The following is a 19,422-nucleotide window of genomic DNA, read 5'->3' as shown; positions in this document are numbered from 1 at the left end:
CTTAAAAAATTAGTGATGTTACACTATTTTCCAAGATAGATCTATATTCCTTGCTGTCTTTTGAGGCCTGGGAGTGCTTCTAAATACCTTCTGGAAAATTCCATGACACCATATTTAAACCTGAACATCACAACAAACAGATTGCTTGGAAAAGAGAGATGATAATTTGAAGCATAAACAACAAAATGAAAAGAATATCACTTGATAATTGCTAAACTCTTCCAAAAGCAGTTTCTTTCCTCCGACAATTCTCAGTTACCAAGGACATACTGAAAAGAGCCCTAACAGATTCAAGCACACCAATGTTTGAATCGTGTGCCATTATAATGGCATAATGAATGACCAGGAAGAATATGTTATTAAGAAATTTATGGACACAACTTCAAGACAGATGTCCTGGTGAAGGCAGCATCTTATTGTGTGGTTCATCAAATTTATTTACTATCGGTTCATTTCCTTGACTAAAAACCAAAATAAGTACAAGCTTTATCATGTTTCAATAATGCCATATATTCTGTGCTTAAGGTCATAGAAACTAAATAATTGAAAATGTTAAGATAATTTTAAAATCATTTATATGTGGCTTTGAGAGAGATTTCTATATTTGTTTTTGCATATGAGAATATTTTGTGTCCCAGGAAATCACTCCAACAGAACACTGAAGCCATAAAGTCAAGATAATGCCTTAGAAGAATTTGCCATGTTCTACCTGTACTTAGGGCTCAATTTTTCCACGTGATCCAATCGAAGCTGATTAAATAGTCCATGAAGAAGAGGGATTCTTTGCTGCTTTATCAAAAAATTCTCTAACAACAACAGCAATGTTTTCAAAAGAATTCCCTAGACCACTGGAATATATGTAAATTCAGAATAAACAGAGATGCCAAAAAAGTATGAAAATAAAAGAACAAAGTAGACAATTGCAAATAAGCCTGAATACAAGACATGCTGAGGATAAATAAGGAAAACTGACAAACTACCTAAGAGAAACTGACTAGCAGTAGGGATTTAGCTAAGTAACTTAACCTTCTCTCTGTTCACTTTTATTATTCTGAGATCCTAGATGGAAGAATATAAAAAAAAAATTCAAGTTATCACACTATCATTCCTATTTAAGCTTTTTTGGGAATAGGAAAAGGGGAAGAATTTGGTGACTATTCCATTTCTTGCTTCATTTAATATACATTTAAGAAAACTATTCAAATCTATTTTCTCCTCTTATAATTAACTACATTGTATCCAGAGAAAACTGAAGGACATAGCCTGGAAGAGAATTACAGAATTCCTAAAAATCATTGGAGGGAGACAGAAAGGGGGAGGGGGAGAAAGATGAGGGGAAGTAGAGGAGAGAAGGGTGGGGAGAGGGGAGAGACAGAGAAGAAGGAAGGGAGGAAGGAAGAGAAAGAAAGAAGAAGGAAGGGAGAGAGAGAGAGAGAAATCTCATTCAGTATGAAATTTTGGAAAACTGGAATTGTGGAAATGTTTTTCAAAATAGCTTGAGGGATTCCTCATACACATTACTGGTTGTTGTAGACAAAACAATCACATACAATAATAGGACATATACAAGTTACAAGTAAAAAATAATTTGTCCAAATAACAAACGTCTGAAATGCTAGCATTTAAATTTTATGGTGAATAAAATGAAATTGTGAAAATTCAATTAAATTGAAATTTTAAGTAAAGTTTAAAAATAAAAGTTCCTATGTCACTCCCCTATAATCATTAAGTTTTATTACACATATAAAAAAGGAGCCTTTTTTTTTATTAAGAATGAGGAACAAAATCAGAGGTGCTGCTTTGCTTAGCAGAACAATGACCCATAAGAAAGTCATTGTCAGTGGGGGCTGCAAAAGAAGTAAATCAGCTCCTATCCATGTCACTTTTTTCCCCCACTGCTTAAAATAAAGAAATGAAACCTTGACTTTGGTCACTGAACATAGTCTGAAACATTCACATTCACTCTTTCCCTATTTTAAACTGTGATAAATTTTCTAAAAAAAAAGTATTTACAGAAACTCAAAAAAATTAACTTTTTTTGTTACAAAATATTCAATGAGCCAGATTACAGGAATGCTTTATGAGAATTCTTTTTATTTTCATGCAAAAATATAGGCACACTTAATAAACACCCTTTCAATTTTGACTTACAGGATTTAAGTTCAACCCCTTTATTCTCCACTTATAACAATAAGTTAGTATCTACTCGATTACATAATTGTTCAGAATGCACAGAGTGCAGCAGCGAATGCAGCCAACCTTAAAACAAGGTGCTACAAAATTGCTTCTACATCAAGAAACAGACAAGTGTCTGATAGAGTAGTTTAATTTAACATACTTATACAGACATACAGCTATACCTAGAGAAAGACAGACAGATTTAAGAAAGCAGCTACATCTGCAGAGGAAGGAAACAGCATGTTACAGAGACGATCAATTATACATAGAACATTTGACAAACACCACAGAAAACAAACTTTGGCATCATTTACCAGAGTACAAAACCTTGCACAAATCTGTCAGCAAATGAAGTGCATAGTAATGTTCTAGGGCCCAGAGCAGACTGTTAACACTAAAATTAAATATCTAAAATTTCCCACAATCTAATACAATTACATAAATGAAAAGCAAACAATAAAAAACTGGGAATCACATTTTTTTCCATTCTGAATGTTCTTGATTCACATGCTTAAAAGTAGGGGCTTTTAGCAAGAGCTGAAGTTTTAATAATGCTTCTAAATAAATAAATAATCAATTACATTTGACTTCCTAGACATAATGAATGACATGAGCTGGCCCCACATCCTCTACTGAAAATCTGAGGGGCTGCGATTTTTTTTCTGTGAAATAAATAACCAGACTCTCAAGTATCTACCCTGATCAAGTATTGATCAGTAACTGCCTAATATATATATATGGCACCCTGCCCATGTCAGCTGCTGAGACAGGAACTGAAAAGCAGAAGAAACTCCCTGCATGCATTATATGTAGTGTTAGCCAAAGAGTGAGGGGCGCCCCAGTCCATCTGAGGCACAGCTAGGTGCATAGCATCATTACCACTTTGTAGGGTCTGCCGTCCTCCAGCCAACACTCCACTAGGCAACATCCCTGTGGGAGTCAGGCCCTTGAGTGTCAGCACACTTTCACTCTCCTCCCTGGAGAAAAACAAAGACAACAAATATCAGGACTTTTCACTATAAATGTCTGTCAGAATGGTTGTTTATAAGTAAGGACAGAGACAAGAAACAGCTCCTGCTTTAATAATTTAGTCTAATTATTATTTACAATAATATTTTACAAACATTTTTTGAGCATGTATTCCCTGAATATCTTTTACTTATATACGAGTTATATGTTTACCTTACCAAACTTGTATAGGAACAGATATTTTAAAGAGAGTAAAAAGATGAAATTATATTTGACCCTAGAGCTAACAGGGACTCAATGGAGTTTACCATATGAAGAAGCAACATGATCATTTAACACTTTTGGGAAAATCCCTGCTTCAGCTCTGCCTCAGAGAGTGAATAGGAAAATAGAGAAACTGAAGGCGAAGGGCACTATTCAGAGGCTACTGTTAAGAGTTCGGTCAAGAGGGGGGGGGCCTGGAACTAGATTTCTGGCTAGGTCAACAGAAAAGGGAACAGCTGTGCAAGGTGTTGTGGAGGCAGACAAGAAAGACGTGGTAAATCACTGGATGCCCAAGTGGAGATAGTGAGTGAAAAACTGAAGACCATATCAAGGTTGTCCTCTAAATGACTCTGAAGCTGATAAATCAACGTGATTAGAAGGAAGCAAGTGTCAAGTTTGGAAGAAGGATGAGCCTTCAGGGAAAGATAGTGGGAAAACCTATGATGTGTATATGGCAACTCATCCCATAAAAACCTTCTTGCCAAAGGGCACATGCTGCAACCTCCAGATGATATTGGAAGAGTGGTAGGGAGTGTCAAGGGGCAGGAAGAGAACTTTCCCAATGGCACCTGATCAACTGCTGGTGTGGGTACTCAAATAGCTGTTAAATTACAATGCTGAACCCCTGGCATAGAAGAAGGGGAAGGAGTTGGGAACTTGTACCCTACAGGGAGGAGCCAAACAGAGAAGTCTTGTGGACAGCTACATGGGGCAGTGCATAAAGACCTGAACCTGGAGAGAATTTAAATCCCACTTATTAGCTGTGTTACCCTATAATAGTCCCTTAATAACTTGTCTACTCTAGTTTCCTCATCTGAAAAATGGAAATAATGGTAGCACCTAGGCTTGTTATGAAGATACGAGATATTTATTGTTTTTCAAACTATTCAAATGTAAGGTAAATGCTAGCTATTATTATTATTATTACTGCTGGAAAACATGTTCATGGTTTTGCTATAGAAACCCATCTCACAACTGGCCACAGACAAGGAGGGTGATTCCTTTGCGGTTAGGACACTGCCTCTCAGCAGGTTCCATATCCATTCTGAAGACCATTCAATCAGAACACTACAATCTTTAAAAAGCCTACAGCAAAATTCTTTTCAGTAGATGAACTGCTGGCAATAGTGTATAAATAGCCAAGCAAAGTAGCTTAGCTAGGCAGAATAGGTTAAGTTAAGCAAAAGTTTGCTGAATAATGGGAAATCCCCAAATCTAGTCAATAATTACAGAGGAAGAGTTTTCAGGAAAAGTGGACAAGTATAAAATATATAACCTGACAGAGAGATTTTCTTTATCCTATTTTACTGTTTCCATATTGTGTTTCATCACAATAGGATTAGGGTTTTAGAGGGGCTCAAAGGGAACACAAAAGCAAATCAGACATTACAGAAGCGCAAGAAATACTGCCATTAACTCAGTGACTTCATAATACCCTTGCCATGGCAAGACCAAGCAAAGAGCATAATGTGAGTGAGTTCCTATCATCTCCAATCCCATTGCTTCTCTAGAATGGGCTTAAAGAGAGTCCAATGGATGTTTCAAACTCACAGAATTTTCTCCCATACATACAAAGTGGATCAAAATTTTCTTTGGTCCCTATCAAGTGGCAACAATTTTAGTGCCCATGTTAAGAATAACACAATGAAATTAGAGTAATCAAGCTCTGACCACCAGGTAGCCTGCTCCAGTGAAAGGAGCATAGGGGAGAGGGAGAGAGAGAATGGAAAATTTAAGTAATGTTAAAATAAAAAGATCACAAAAACTTGTCCTTAAAAAAGAATGGGCATAGAACTAATATTTTCATCTAATCATTTCCCCTATCAGCTTAAATTGCTATTGCTCACTACTTCTGAATAGCTCTCAGGGGACAAACATATTATTAACTTTTATAAATAAGAAAAAAAATGGAAGAGCCACTGAAATTATCTTTATTTCTTAACCTTAAGATATGCTTCCCATTACACTCTTTCTATTATTGTTAGCTTGCATTTTTGTTTTTCTTTCCAGATTATTTTTATCTTCTTTCTAAATCTGATTTTTCCTGTGTAGCAAGATAACTGTATAGATATGTATACATATACTGTATTTAACACATATTTTAACATATTTAACATGTAAGGGACTACCTGCTATCTATGGGAGGGGGTGGAGGGATGGAAGGGAAAAGTTAGAACATAAGTTTTTGCAAGGGTCAATGTTGAAAAATTACCCATGCATATGTTCTGTCAATAAAAAGCTATTAAAAAAAAAAAAAAAAGACATGCTTGCTCTGGGTCTTCCTCATAGTACATTCATGGTGATCCTCCCTGTACTTTAATGAGTTAAATTAGAAATGGAAAGTCAGTTTCCAAAAGCTGGGAAGTGAGAGGAAAGTTGTGAAACAAGAGAGACACATTACGGATAACAAAACTGGAAAGTGTCCCATATATCCTGATGGGTGACAAGAGACTGACACATGAGGCATCTTCAGAGAATTCACCAGGAAGCCATAGATAAACGATTTTAACTTGCAACATCTCAATAGTTTACTTCACAAACATAATCTCTATTATTCTGTTTAACACATAAAAATACCACTTTCTTAACAGAAGAATGTTAGCACATTGCTTCTAGATGCCAAGTGAGATACATTTGGTGTCCTAGAGAGAAGAAAAATGACTGATGCACAAAAATAATTGACAAATTGTACCATTACCTGAGAACAGAGAAGACTCTTGCCATCTTGCCAATTGCTCGAATTTTGTTTCGGATTATTTCTTTCCGTGCTGCCGCTGATCCTACTTTCAATGGAATAAAAAAGGGGGGGAGGGGTTCAAGTTTGGAGTCTTCACACATATCAGTTAATATTAGCCTGTTTCTCTTTCTGTGTCTGTCTGTCTCTGTCTGTCTGTCTCTCTCTCTCTCTCTCTCTCTCTCTCTCTCACACACACACACACACACACACACACACACACACACACACACACCATCTGTACCAAACCCCCCAGACACCTGCAGCCACACAGAAAACTTGCTGATCTTATATTGGAAAGATTCTCTCTCAACACTTGACTCGATATCAATATGATGCTAAGCTCTGATTAACAATTTAAAAAAACTTAATCCACAAACTTGCTTGCTTGCACACTACTGAGTGATTAGTTAAAAATAAAAAAGAAGCCAATTAATAATCATTCACAAACGGGAAAGAAACTCCATCCCAATACAAAACATTTCGTCAAATTAGTGGCCAAGAAAGAATTGGCAATTATTCTGCAGAATTTACTGCTTCATCCTCATAGAAGCCCATAACACACAAGCTAGAATTATTAAAGGCTCCTCATCATACAACGATAGCATTGGATCTTTTATATTACATTGGTCTAAAAAACTATGCTATAATAACTATTCTATTGGAAAGATCCTAACTAACTAGAGTGGATTATCTTGGATAAAAGTGAAAACTTGTACATCCTAAGCATTATGTGAAGGTAGTTATAGCAAAGATGCTTGTCAACAACATTTTGCTTCACCTTCCAAAAGCCAACCAACTATGTTTCCTATTTCACTGTGTCAAAAGAAACTCTGAAGACTTAGGAACTTCTCAGCTAGAGAAACCACAGAAGTCATGCACTTCTTCTCAGCCTCTAAACAATTCTAGGGCTGGTCTGGATTCAACAGAAGAAGGGAAACAGACTTTTCCTCTATAGATTGTAAGCTCCTTGAGGGCAGGAACTTTGTTTTATCTAAACTCTATAAATCCACCAGCACCTAGCACAATTCTCTGCACATACTAGTTTTTAAATTAATGTTTGCTCCTGCATAGTAACTACAGGCACTCCTAGCCTCAGGAGTATGGCTCCTGAAAGCTGTGCTTCATCTTTATTTGAGGGAAGAGGGGAGAAGGGGAGGAGGAATGAAAGAAAGGAAGGAAGAATGGCTTGGAAAGATTTTAGAGGCAACGCCAGTAGAGCCCTGTAGGCTTTGAGAATTATAAGTGACCTAGTCTTCTGTGCTAAAGTGCTTTGTTATAAATTGAGCAGCCTATAAACACATGTAAATTAAGATGACAACTAGACAAATGAAAACCATTTCAAGGTAACTGAAAAAGAAATTCAATTTCTAGGATGAAAACAAGAGACTGTAGAGTATAGGTTCTACAACACAATTTTACAATGATTATGAAGCTCAGAGACCATGTTAGTATAAGCACTGAATATACTTCTTCTGCAACTTAACACAGGTTTTGCCCAAAATAAACAAAACTTCCCACAAATTTGATAATTAGAACTATATAAAATCAAGGCTAAAGAGTATTTTAATAGATATAAAAAAATTATTAATTAGATTTACAGAATGTTAAAAGTGAAAGTAACCTTAGAGATCCCAGATTTTATAGATAAGGAAATAGAAGCAGAGAAGTTGTGATTTGTCCAAGGTTACACTGTAAGTCACTTTCTTTTCTACTGAACAGATAGTTCATGAAAAAAAGAGAGAGAAAATAATTTTATAGTTAAGACTTTGAGGAAACTATAACAAGGTGAAATCAAACCTTATACACATTTCAGGAAAGTCAAATAGAATATGAAATATAGCTAATTTAAAAAAATAACTGAAATAAAAACACTATAACAAGTCAGGATTTTGGAACAATCTATGAACACATCATGCATAATATTAAAATAAAATATTCACAGTAAAATTATTTTAAGGAACAAGACAGGCGACTGAACACACCCTAATCATGCAGGCAGAAATACAAAGTATTACAAATAGGTAAAAGAATGAAATCTAAAGACGAGAGGAATGAAAAAAGGGAAAATATTTCCATGCACAGAAAGACAGACATCTTGGAATATGACTTCCAAAACAAAACAAAACAAAATTTAATATAGGTAAATTTAAAATAAATTTTCAGTGCCCAATGAGAATCATTTTAGATAAACACAAACTCTCTAACTTGCTAACTTAAAGATAAAACAATTTATGAAGTCATATTTCAAAACAAGGTAACTCTGTCTGGTCTGTACCTTTTTTATTGCCATATATGAGTCGTTCTTCAGATGGAGAGTCCAGAAAAAAGGAAGTGAATGATGGAGAAAAAGATGGTTGAGACAAATAAAAAGATAGATATTTAACTTGGCAGTGGTACTGAAGAATGAATGTGGGAAGAAAGGGAAGAAAATGAAAGTCCTCACATTTGAAAAAAGTAGTACTATAGAAACTAGTGAATAAAAGGGAGAGGCCATTGGGAAAATTCTCAAGTCAAGAAGATAATTTTAAGGAGATAGGTTCATGACTCATAATAGTATTTGATGAAAATAGAAATAACTAAAGAACAGGAGAAACACGTGGAAACACATAAGACTTCTAAAGAATGTGCCACAAACAATCGCACACGTCCATTTTGACATGCCTAAGAACATGTGTCACCCAAAGGAAATGTGTTTCAAGTAAAAGTAATGACATAAATGGGATAGGAGTTCATGTGGTTTCTGAAGATCACCAACATTGCAAAATGGAATCCTAGTTCCATATTGTGTACAGAGAAGGTGCACACCTTAGTAGACCTTCCCTATTTTCAATAAAAGAAAAAACAAAAAAATATACCATATGAACATCTAAAGTACAATACTTCTTGAATCAGAATTATACTAATTCTACATAGACTAAAAACAGCATGTAGACATTCTGCTCTCAGTCTAATTGGAGAACTTTTGGAAATGTCTTGTTGCACAATAGCAGATTTTACATGCAGATTTACACGCAAAAAAATCCCAATACTAAAGAATGCAAAAGGAGAGTATCAGCACAGTACATATTCCGTACCCTAATGCATCTATTCCTAATTATATTGAATTCTGAACTAGAAAGAACCCAATAGATTGATAAGCTAAATATCTTCATTTTATAGAAGAGCAAATAAAGTTAAGTGACTTTCCTAATGTCAGAGAAAACATAAGCAGCAAACTAGAATTTGAGCCCTATTCCTTTAATGTCAAATTCATTTTCATTACACAATTATGCTTCCATAACAAATTTTTAGACTAGTAAAATAATACCCTTAAACCCCATGTTAAATTATTTATTTATTATACTTTTAAAAAAAGGCCCACAAATCAGGATGACAGGATTTCTTCTTTCGTGATTAAAGTGGACATTAAAAATTATTATTATTTTTTTTTAGGTAGCACATTTTAAAAGATGTTAAATGAATCAATTCCACATGATTTATATATGCAGGCTGCATGCCTTTTTTTGAAAAGACAGTATATATTAAGGACATCATCATCACTACAAAATACAAAGTGTATTCTCCTCTCCCCACCAATTACAATGAAAAAACAAACAATTACTGTGACAAAGATCTCACTTAACAACCTAACACATTCTTCAGTAATCTCATCAAAATGATTCTAAATTTGAAGTAAGGCTTTAAGAACTTCTTTCTTCCTGGAGGCTAAAGACAACTTTCACCTCATTGCTCTCAACAATGTTATTGCCTCCTTACTGCTGCTTAATTTCTTTCCTCATACCTTCCTTTCCAACTTTGTTCCAATGCTAGGCAGACTAGCAATTAAGTTTATGGTGGTGACAGATGAGTCAATGGGAGGGAATGATAACTATCTCTCATCCTACTGGCTCGCTTTACTTTACCTAACTCACCAAAGAAGGGTGAATATAAGAAAGTGATCAGGAAGGAAGAGAAAAGGAACAACTTAGGCGATGGGAAAGAGAAGGAAAAAAGGAGAAAAACTTGGGCCAACCAACTTTTTATTTCTCTCTAATATATGCTCTTGTCGCTCCCCAAGAGCTTCCCTGATCCTTCCTCTGTCCTTAGGATCTCAGTTCACCTCTCCCCTTCCCCTGGTTTTTACACTAGTCCCATCCAAAAACCCCTTGTGGCTTGGAGTCAGTTATTTACTTCTATTGCCTGGTAAACAAAGATGGGCCACCTGACTTTTGCTGAAGAGTTGTTAACATGGGGGAGTCACTCTGGCATCTAAAGTTAGCGCACTGAATGTATTTTCCCATAGAAATACTGTTATAAATATGTTTTAAAAAGTCATTATGACCAAGTTGTATTTCTCTCTGAAATGTAAAAATGGCAATGATATAAGAATTTCTATACCATTCATATTAATAGGAAAAATACAAATATGAGAGAAGTTACAAGATGCCATGAAGACAGTTTAGCAGATTTTATCATTTACTCATGATTAAAATTCTAAAAAAAAAAAAAAAAAAAAAAAAAAAAAATCAAGGATAGGTAATTCCTTTCTTAACATGATATAGCATATCCAAAATTAAGGGTTGAAATCATACCCAAAAGTAGAAACTTTAAAATTGTTCCCATTAAAAGTAGAATCAAGGCCAGAAAAAACATAAATTCTATTTAAACTGGAAATGTTGGTTTAAAAAACCCCACAACATTATAAACATATAAAATAGAATCTGTTCCAAAAGTCTTAGTGTAGTTTTAGGCTTTAATAGCTTTAAATTACAGTAAGATTTTTGGGAAACTCTAAATGTATAGGAAAGGAATTAAAAATAAAACTTTTTTATAAATGACAATAGATACTTTAAAAATTCAAGGAAATAAAAGCAAAACATTACTAGAAATAATTCAAGATAGAAAAAAAATTTTTTTAAAAAGAAAATGAGGGGAAAAAAAGAAAAAAGGAAATTACACAATGTTAATGGTAAAAAAAAAAAAAAAAAATTAGAGTCAGCACAGCTTAGTGGACAGACAATAACCTCAGAAGAGGGAAAATTTGGTTATAAGTCCCTCTTCTGACACAATGTTTTGGCTGTGGGGTCCCGAGAAAGTTATTGTATCTCTACATCCCTGACAACTATCTAGAACTATAAATTACAGAACACTTGCTGAAATGCAATGGCAGAAGGTGATTCCTCTGGATTCTCCCTTCACCACTGTAAACACAAATCAAGACTCCCCCCCCCCGCCCAAAAAAAGGGGGGGGTTATAATTACTGAAGAGCTGAGTAAACAGAAAAACATATTGGCACTGAATGGGACGATTATAACTATCATAAAGAATCGCCTCAAATCTCTTGGCAAATAGATTGAGGTATAAATGATGACTATAAATGTTATAATACTTCTTTAATTCATAAATTTAATGTAATCCCAATTTAAACCCCCATGGTATTATTTAACAAATTAAAAGTCAAATTTATCTGGACAAACATAGGCAAGCAAATACAAAGAGCTGTAGAAATCTAGTCCCCAAGTACACTGTTGGTTGAAAAAGATCAGATGGGAATATGTTCTCCTAAAAAAAATTACTTTATACTTATTTTCTATATATTTTCTCCTTATCTATCTCCATGAATATCATTTGTCTTCTCAATAGAATATATGGAACAGGGACATCTGATTTTTGTCTTTATCTCCTCAGTATCCAGCACAATACAGACATAGTAGATACCTACTACATCAAAAGAAGGGTATTAGTGAACCCATTAACTATCAAAACTTTTTTTTATTACTATAATTATATACAATTGTATATCATTAAGATCCAAAAAACTTAACCAGAAAATATATCAGAAATAGTTTAAAATGATATTCTAAGTAGTTTGATGGGCTAGAAATAACAGAAAATACAGGAATACTTAGCAGTATCAGGAAATGGACTAAAACTATGATAGAAATAAACTCTAGTTCATCAAACTTAGCTTTGTAGGAATGACAAACTTATTCCTATCAAAGAGAGGGCACTGATGGTGATGATGACTACATTAAAACAAATTGAAATGAACAACTTTAGCACAATGAAGACTAAATATCATTTAGTCAGGCAAATATACTCAAAGAGTAGTTATCCTCCTGTATTTGAAAAAAGGTTAAAAGAGGGGAGGGGCAGGGGAATGTACATGACAGGCACCAATCATAAGAGCATGTTATCAAAAAGTATAAAAAATTAACAAATACATGAAAATTGTAAAGATTTTCAATTAGATAACTAGGTCAGTAGAAATAAACTGATAATCTAAACACTAAAAAAAATTTCATACCTTCTAAGAAATACATAAAAATCGTAAAACTAATCTTGATCAAACTGTGAACAAAAATTACTGATACTACAAATTGGTTCAATTATTCTGGAAAGCAACCTGAAAACTTAACAAGAGCTACAAATATGTTCATAGTCTATTCCTACTTGTCTTTCCACAAGTTTCTCTTTATGAAGTTAAAAAAACAAAAACAAAAAACACACCACCTATCTGGATAAACATATTCATAACAGCATAATTTTTAAAAATGAAAAAAAAAAACTCCAAAAAAATGAAAAAGAACTCAAATACTCAATGCTAAAGGAATGAATGGTTAAGCAAAAAACTACAGCCTATAACACGATGGAATATTATTTATCTATTAAAAAAGCCAAAAATATGAGCTCCACTAATAAATGTATCTGTTTTATGAAGTATCACTTTATTACTTCAAGGAATTATGGTTTCATCAGTGTGGTTACTCTTCCTGGACTGAATGAAACTTTTTTTTGTGGGTAGACTTCAAGCATTTCTGTGACAAATTTTTTTTAATTAAATAAAATTTTTTAAAAAGCCATCACCCTATATCCACAACTTGGTGAAGATCCTCTCCAAACTTAGATAAGAAAGTCTGTAGAAAAAAAAAAAAAAATCACACACACACACACACACACACACGCACGCAAGCAAATGTTCCAAAATTTTCCACTTGTGTAGAAACTATAAAAGCTTACGTTCTATTGGGATAAAAATCAAGTGATATGAAATGAAAATAATTTAATGTTTATATTTAATTCAACTAACTTTAATAAAATTGATTTTAAAAAATAAAACAAAGTAGTTAGGCACTATATAGTATGATTAGTGACCTGAGTTAAATAGGTGTTTAGGGGTAAATCTGGGACCTTCTAATTATTATTAAATGCATTGTTTCCAGGGGGAAATGTCTTTAGAGTCAAACTACCAACCTAAAAGTGAACTTGTGGAATGTAAAGAATTTCTAGATTGAGGGTTGTTTAATGCTGGCTTTCAGAAGAAATAGTGAAGAGGCAGAATTTTGATATGCTAGAAGCATAACACACAGAGGTAATCAGGAAGCACTTTATCATCCTTCAATTCCTTCACTTTCCTTCCTTCTAGAGTGCTCCCAGGAACCAATCTTTCCATCTTCCCTTCCTTTCACAATCTTTATTCTTTCCTTCCAAATCTCATCACCTTTACCATATATCCCTACAAAAGTAAAAATGCTTTAAATTCATAAAAACAGGAAATAACCTAATTGATCTTACTTTCTAGGAATACAAATTCTCTGAGAGCAATAACTATTTTTACAACAATCTTTTTTTTCCTGGGTACTAAAAGAATGATCTAGGTAAAAGCAGTAAAAATAATATTCATACCGTCAAACTGATCTTCACCTTCAGTCATTAGTTCATCATCAGAGCAAATACTCAGAACATTTACCAACATCTCTGTCACTATAAAAGAAAAAAAAAAAGAACAAATTACATTAGCTAATTCACACATATTGTAGTAAACATTCACATGTGATAAATTTTACAAGTAAACTACTAATTTAACTACTAATTATCCTAACATGCTTTGGGAATATATTAATTATTTTTGTGACATTTCAAAAATATCCAGTAAACCAATATATTTGTTATAGTAATTATATAACTTAAAAGAGCAATGAAAAGAGTACCAGATTTGAGAAACACAGGGCCTGAATTCAAATTCCAATCTTGCCATTTTTTCTCTATGTGATCTGAACTAAGTCCCATAACCACTCTACGCTTCACTTTTCTAATCTTAAAAAGTGAAGGGCTTAGACCAAAGCAAGCCTGTTTAAACTTTTTCTACTCACGACCCCTTTTCACCTGAGAAATTTTTAGGGGACCTCTGGTATACAAACAAGTATGTAAAATAAGTATACAAATCCAACACTTACTGCTGACAAATTCTAATTCTGTGACCTCCCCAGTCAGTTACATGACCCACGTGGGAGTCACACCCCCACCTTGTGGGACCCACAAGAAGCCCCATTAATAATTCACGAGGTGCCCAACTCTGCCTTGTATGCTGAGGGTGACTCTGAGGAGGACATGGAGCTTGGGGGAATCCTGTGGAAGGGAGTGCCTGACAGGGGGCAAAGGTGAGGAGAAAGTGCTTTTCAAGCCTGTTAAATGCTGGAACTCAAGCACAGAAGCACTGGTTCAAGGAATAGCAAAAAGCCCATGCTGGATGAATCATTAAACATGAGAAGGGGGGAAGATTTTAAATTTGGAAAGGCCACATTGTGAAGCGCTTTAAATGGCAAATAGAAGAGTTTATATTTGCTCCAAAGAAAAACAGAGACCTACCCAAGTTTAGAGAATATGGAAATTATCATTATCAAATGTGTTTTAGGAAAATAACATTACCAGCCATAGGTAAGGTAGATAAGAAAAAGAAGCAGTAAAACCAAATAGGAAGCTATGACCACAAATGTCTAGCTAAGAGCTTACAAAAAGAGTGGTTGTAGGAGAAAAGAGAAGTGAGGTTGGATAGAAGTTGAAATGGCTAAGTAGAGTGAGGGGAAATGGGAAATTATGGCTAAAATTAATCTAGAAGATTTGAATGATATTTCTAAGACTAACTCAAGAAATAGTTTAGCATTTGAGAGAAAGATTAGGGAAATATTCTAAAGGAGCATAAATATTAGTAGTGGCTCTTGACAAATACATGGAAGAGTTTCAAAGAGAGAGAAAAAAAATTGAGAATAACAGGGTTTGGAAAAGCTCTGTGTCCCATATAGAACCAATTCCCAAGTTCTTATGAAAAAATTGTATAAAAATCCCCATAGAAAAGTAAGCATATGGGAAGGTGAGCAGGAAAAGCACTTAGCAAACCTCAATGTCCTGCATAAATGTTAAGTTGATATTGAAAACCAAAGCTTCTAGTGCTTACAACAGATCCTACAGCAATTGGGGGGGGGGAGGGGGGAGGAGGGGAAGATGACCCTCACAATAACACTAGAAATCAAAAAGGTATTGTGGGGTGTTCTTGGTGAGGCCCTAGAGAACTAATTACAATATTTATCTACTCAAATATCCCAATACCACCTCCTTTCAGGCCCCTAGAGAACGAGGGTTCATCATATACACTTTTCACTTTAAACTCATTTAAACTCTCTTTCCATGCTTCAGTTGCTTTTTTTTTAATCTGCAAAAGTGTGATTGGACTTGACCTTTATGGCCTCTACCCATTATATTTAAATCTATGATCCTATGAAACTCATTCTCCTTCCATTTTCTTACTCTTACAATATCCTGGATCTCCCAGCAAAACACTGCAATTCTGACCACATTTTTACCAGAATCTTCTCTCATGTCCTAAACACACTAACAAGGAGAAATAGGCAAAATTGCTCCTCAATGTCACTTCAGACAACCTTTATACATTATCACTTCACAAACTTTTCTCCTTTAGAAGTTTCCTCTATCTTTATTACCCTATTCAGATCCTAGATTTTGTTATCTACCAGATCATTTTTAAAAAATACCTTATTTATTTTAAAAGTATAATATGCAAAGATAGTTTTCAACATTTATCCTTGCAAATGTGCACCCTTGTGTTCCAAATTTTTTCTTCCTCCATTTTCCCCACCTCTCCCCTGGACAGCAATATGTTTGTTTGTTTTTTTTTAATAGCCTTTTATTTACAAGTTATATGTATGGGTAATTTTACAGCATTGACAATTGCCAAACCTTTTGTTCCAATTTTTCCCCTCCTTCTCCCCACCCCCTCCCCTAGCTGGCAGGATGACCAGTAGATGTTAAATATATTAAAGTATAAATTAGATACACAATAAATATATACATGATCAAACCGTTATTTTGCTTGGACAGCAATATGTTAAACAATTCTTCTATACATATTTCCACAATCATAATGTTGTACAAGAAAAATCAGATCAAAAAGAATGAGAAACAAAACAAAAACAACAAAAAAGGGTGAAAACATTATGTTGTGAAACACACTCCGTCGTCCCCACAGTCCTCTCTCTGGGTGCAGATGGCATTCTCCATCACAAGACCACTGGAATGAGCCTGAATCATCTAACTGTTGACAAGAGCCACGTTCATCAGAACTGATCATTGTATAATCTTGTTATTGTGTACAATGATCTCCTGGTTCTTCTCATTTCACTCAGCATCAGTTCATGTAGGTCTCTCCAGGACTTTCTGAAGTCATCCTGCTGATCATTTCTTACAGAACAATATTCCATAACATTCATATACCAAAGTTATGGTATTCTCCATTCTGATGGGCATCCACTCATTTTCCAGTTTCTTGCCACTACAAAAAGGGCTGCCACAAACATTTTTGCACATGTGGGTCCCTTTCCTTCCTTTAAGATCTCTTTGGGATATAAGCCCAGTAGAAACACTGCTGGGGCAAAGAGTATTCAGTTTGATAGCTCTTTTGAGTGTAGTTCCACATTACTCTCCAGAATGGCTGGATCCATTCACAATTCCACCAACAATATAAGTGTCCCAATTTTCCCACATCCCCTCCAATATTTGACTAAAATGACAGAAAAAGGTAATGACAATCAAAGAGGTATGAAGTGTGGCAGCTCAGAGATGTCTTAATTTGCATTTCTGTGATCAAGACTGATTTAGAGCATTTTTTCATATGATTAGAAATGGTCTCAATTTTTTCATCTGAAAATTGTTATCACTCTCTAGATCATACTTAATCCTTTCTTAACCTGCCCTCATACTTGGGACTTAAATAAACACATGGATTTCCTTTCAAATCCAAGTTTATCAACTTCCTTAGTACTCCCCATTCCAAAACTATCTTTACTCTACCTCAGCCACAAACAGGGATGAGGATACCTGTATCTTCACCATCATCCAAAACTACTCTACTATAACCTAGAACTTTGAAATTCCTGATAACCTATGCTTCCAATTTGTTCTCTGCTTGACCTATTATGCTTCTTCATTGAAAACCTCATCATTTCACCCCTCCAATCTTCCTCCTCCCTATCTTTCCAATCCATCTCTTTCCTCTAGCCTTATAACCAGTTCAGTAATTCACTGTTTTCTACCTTTGTCCTAACACCCCCATGCCTTGCCAAATTCCAATTCTCGATTACTTTCATCAGTCATTTACTCTGTTCCCATTTGCTTGTTGCTGAAGGAAATCTGAAATGAGGACCAGGATGGTCCACTAAAAATTTATGTTAACAAATCTCAACTGAGCCTTCACGACTACTCAGTAGTCTACATGACTATTGTATTTCCCACTGTGATTGATCTACCAGTGGGTAGATCTTCCCACCTCACTCTCATTAGAGGACCTCCTCTCCTACTATATTAAGAAAAAGAGAGACACTTTGTAAATTAGTAATATTCTTTATTTACATCTTAAAACTTCTCTAGATTATTCCATTTTTCTTTCTTTTTTTGCTGAGGCAATTGGGGCTGCCCAGGATCTGTTTGTCTGTCTCTTATGCATGTGTGTGCACGTGGATGCACGCACACGCGCGCACACACACACACACACACACACACACACAGAGTTAGGAAGTATTAAACATCTGAGGGTGGATTTGAACTCAGATCTTCCCGACTTCAAAGCCAGTGCTCTATTCATTGTGCCATCTAGCAGCCTCATTATTTTATTTTTTTTGTTCTATATTCTTGACAAAGAACAGTTCCTTTTCCTTCCCAAGGCTAAGCCCTCTACTTTAAATTTCCATCCCATACTCAATGTACTCTGAGCTTTAGGATCACAGCTTTAGAGAAAATAATCTAATTCTCTCACTTTATGTGAGGATCTTTTATATGAGATCTGGAAAAAGCTAAGTGATCACCAAAGTCACGGAAGGAAGCTGACAGTCTGGACTTGAGAAAGGTATTCTATCAGCAGACACAATGCTCTATGCTCTATACTACAATGCCAAGTAATAGAGCAAGAAATTAAAGTTTTTTCTCTTTTTGTGGACAGCAGTGGAAAACTGACATTGTCACCCCTCATTCTCATTAAATGAATAGCTATCATCTTTTACTGGTTATACAACTCCTTAATGTCTTTTATGCTACTTCTAGGGCACAGGACATCAGGGACAATAAGATGCAACCCACAAGATGCCTTTCCATTACTCTCTGAGCCACCTACAACTTCATTCTTATGAAATCAGTATTCTAAGATTTCCAGCCATATGTCATCACTAGCAGAATACTGGTGTTTTATAAAGCAGGCGTTTGTGACAAGGAAAAACTTAGAATCATTGAAATCATGCACTCTCCCCAAATATAATGCTGCTTGCCTTATTCCTCCAGTTCTAATGGGGCCATTTGCAGTGGTTATCTAAGATACCTAAAATCAATGTGCTGCCCAATGAAATACATCTCATAATTTGTAAACTGTTTCCATTATTCATCCATTTAATGTTTCTTGCATGGGTTTCTAGGTCAATTTCTTTGCACTGAGTACTTCTCAATGCAATCCTCGAAAACGTAACATAAAAAGAAGCAGAGACATATCTTACTATTCATTTTGGAAGGAAGATGGAAACTTTTCCCACCTAAGACACTTTCACAATAATGGAAAATATTTTTGGCAAACATATTTTTACTTGTTTTATTCTTCTTTTTATTTAGGTAATTAAAGGATTGGTGAATGAAATTATCTGTATGGTTATATCTATCAAGAAATCATGTGTAATCCTAATATATGCATAGGGAAAATTACAGACAATGCAATGGGCTTCAGGGTGATTTTCATAAGACTGAAGGATAAAACAATCTTTCAAGAAGAGAAGCAGGTGGTAGAAGAAGTGCAAAATGTGGCACATATTTTCAGACATAGTCAATGCGTTGTGTTTTAAGTTAGGTTGTACTTTTTTTGTTTCAAAGGAGAGTGCTTCTGTAGAGGTATAAGGAATCATTTATTACCATAAGTTATGTTAAAAAAAATATATTTTTTAAAAGTGCCAAACTTAGAAACCTGA

At 34.8% G+C, this 19,422-nt stretch overlaps 1 protein-coding gene across 6 annotated transcripts in view; it reads right to left on the bottom strand.

Moving 5' to 3' along the window:
* Window positions 1-19,422, bottom strand: part of PPP3CB (protein phosphatase 3 catalytic subunit beta) — a 50,851-nt gene that overhangs the window by 4,864 nt on the left and 26,565 nt on the right. For 2 of the 6 annotated variants that reach the window (XM_031956502.1, XM_031956506.1), the window contains exons 10-13: window positions 13,814-13,891; window positions 8,424-8,450; window positions 6,110-6,194; window positions 3,058-3,155 (exon numbers count right to left, since the gene is read on the bottom strand). In XM_031956502.1, coding sequence (XP_031812362.1) covers window positions 3,058-3,155; window positions 6,110-6,194; window positions 8,424-8,450; window positions 13,814-13,891 — 288 coding nt within the window. The remainder of the gene's footprint in view (window positions 1-3,057; window positions 3,156-6,109; window positions 6,195-8,423; window positions 8,451-13,813; window positions 13,892-19,422) is intronic. The other 4 variants (XM_031956504.1, XM_031956507.1, XM_031956505.1 and 1 more) reach the window with 2 other exon arrangements.

This window comes from Sarcophilus harrisii, chromosome 2 (genome assembly GCF_902635505.1).
Source record: "Sarcophilus harrisii chromosome 2, mSarHar1.11, whole genome shotgun sequence".
In the NCBI taxonomy this organism is placed as follows: Eukaryota; Metazoa; Chordata; class Mammalia; order Dasyuromorphia; family Dasyuridae; genus Sarcophilus; species Sarcophilus harrisii.
The sequence above is the reverse complement of the archived record's forward strand: the minus strand, read 5'-3'. Positions and strand labels throughout refer to the sequence as shown.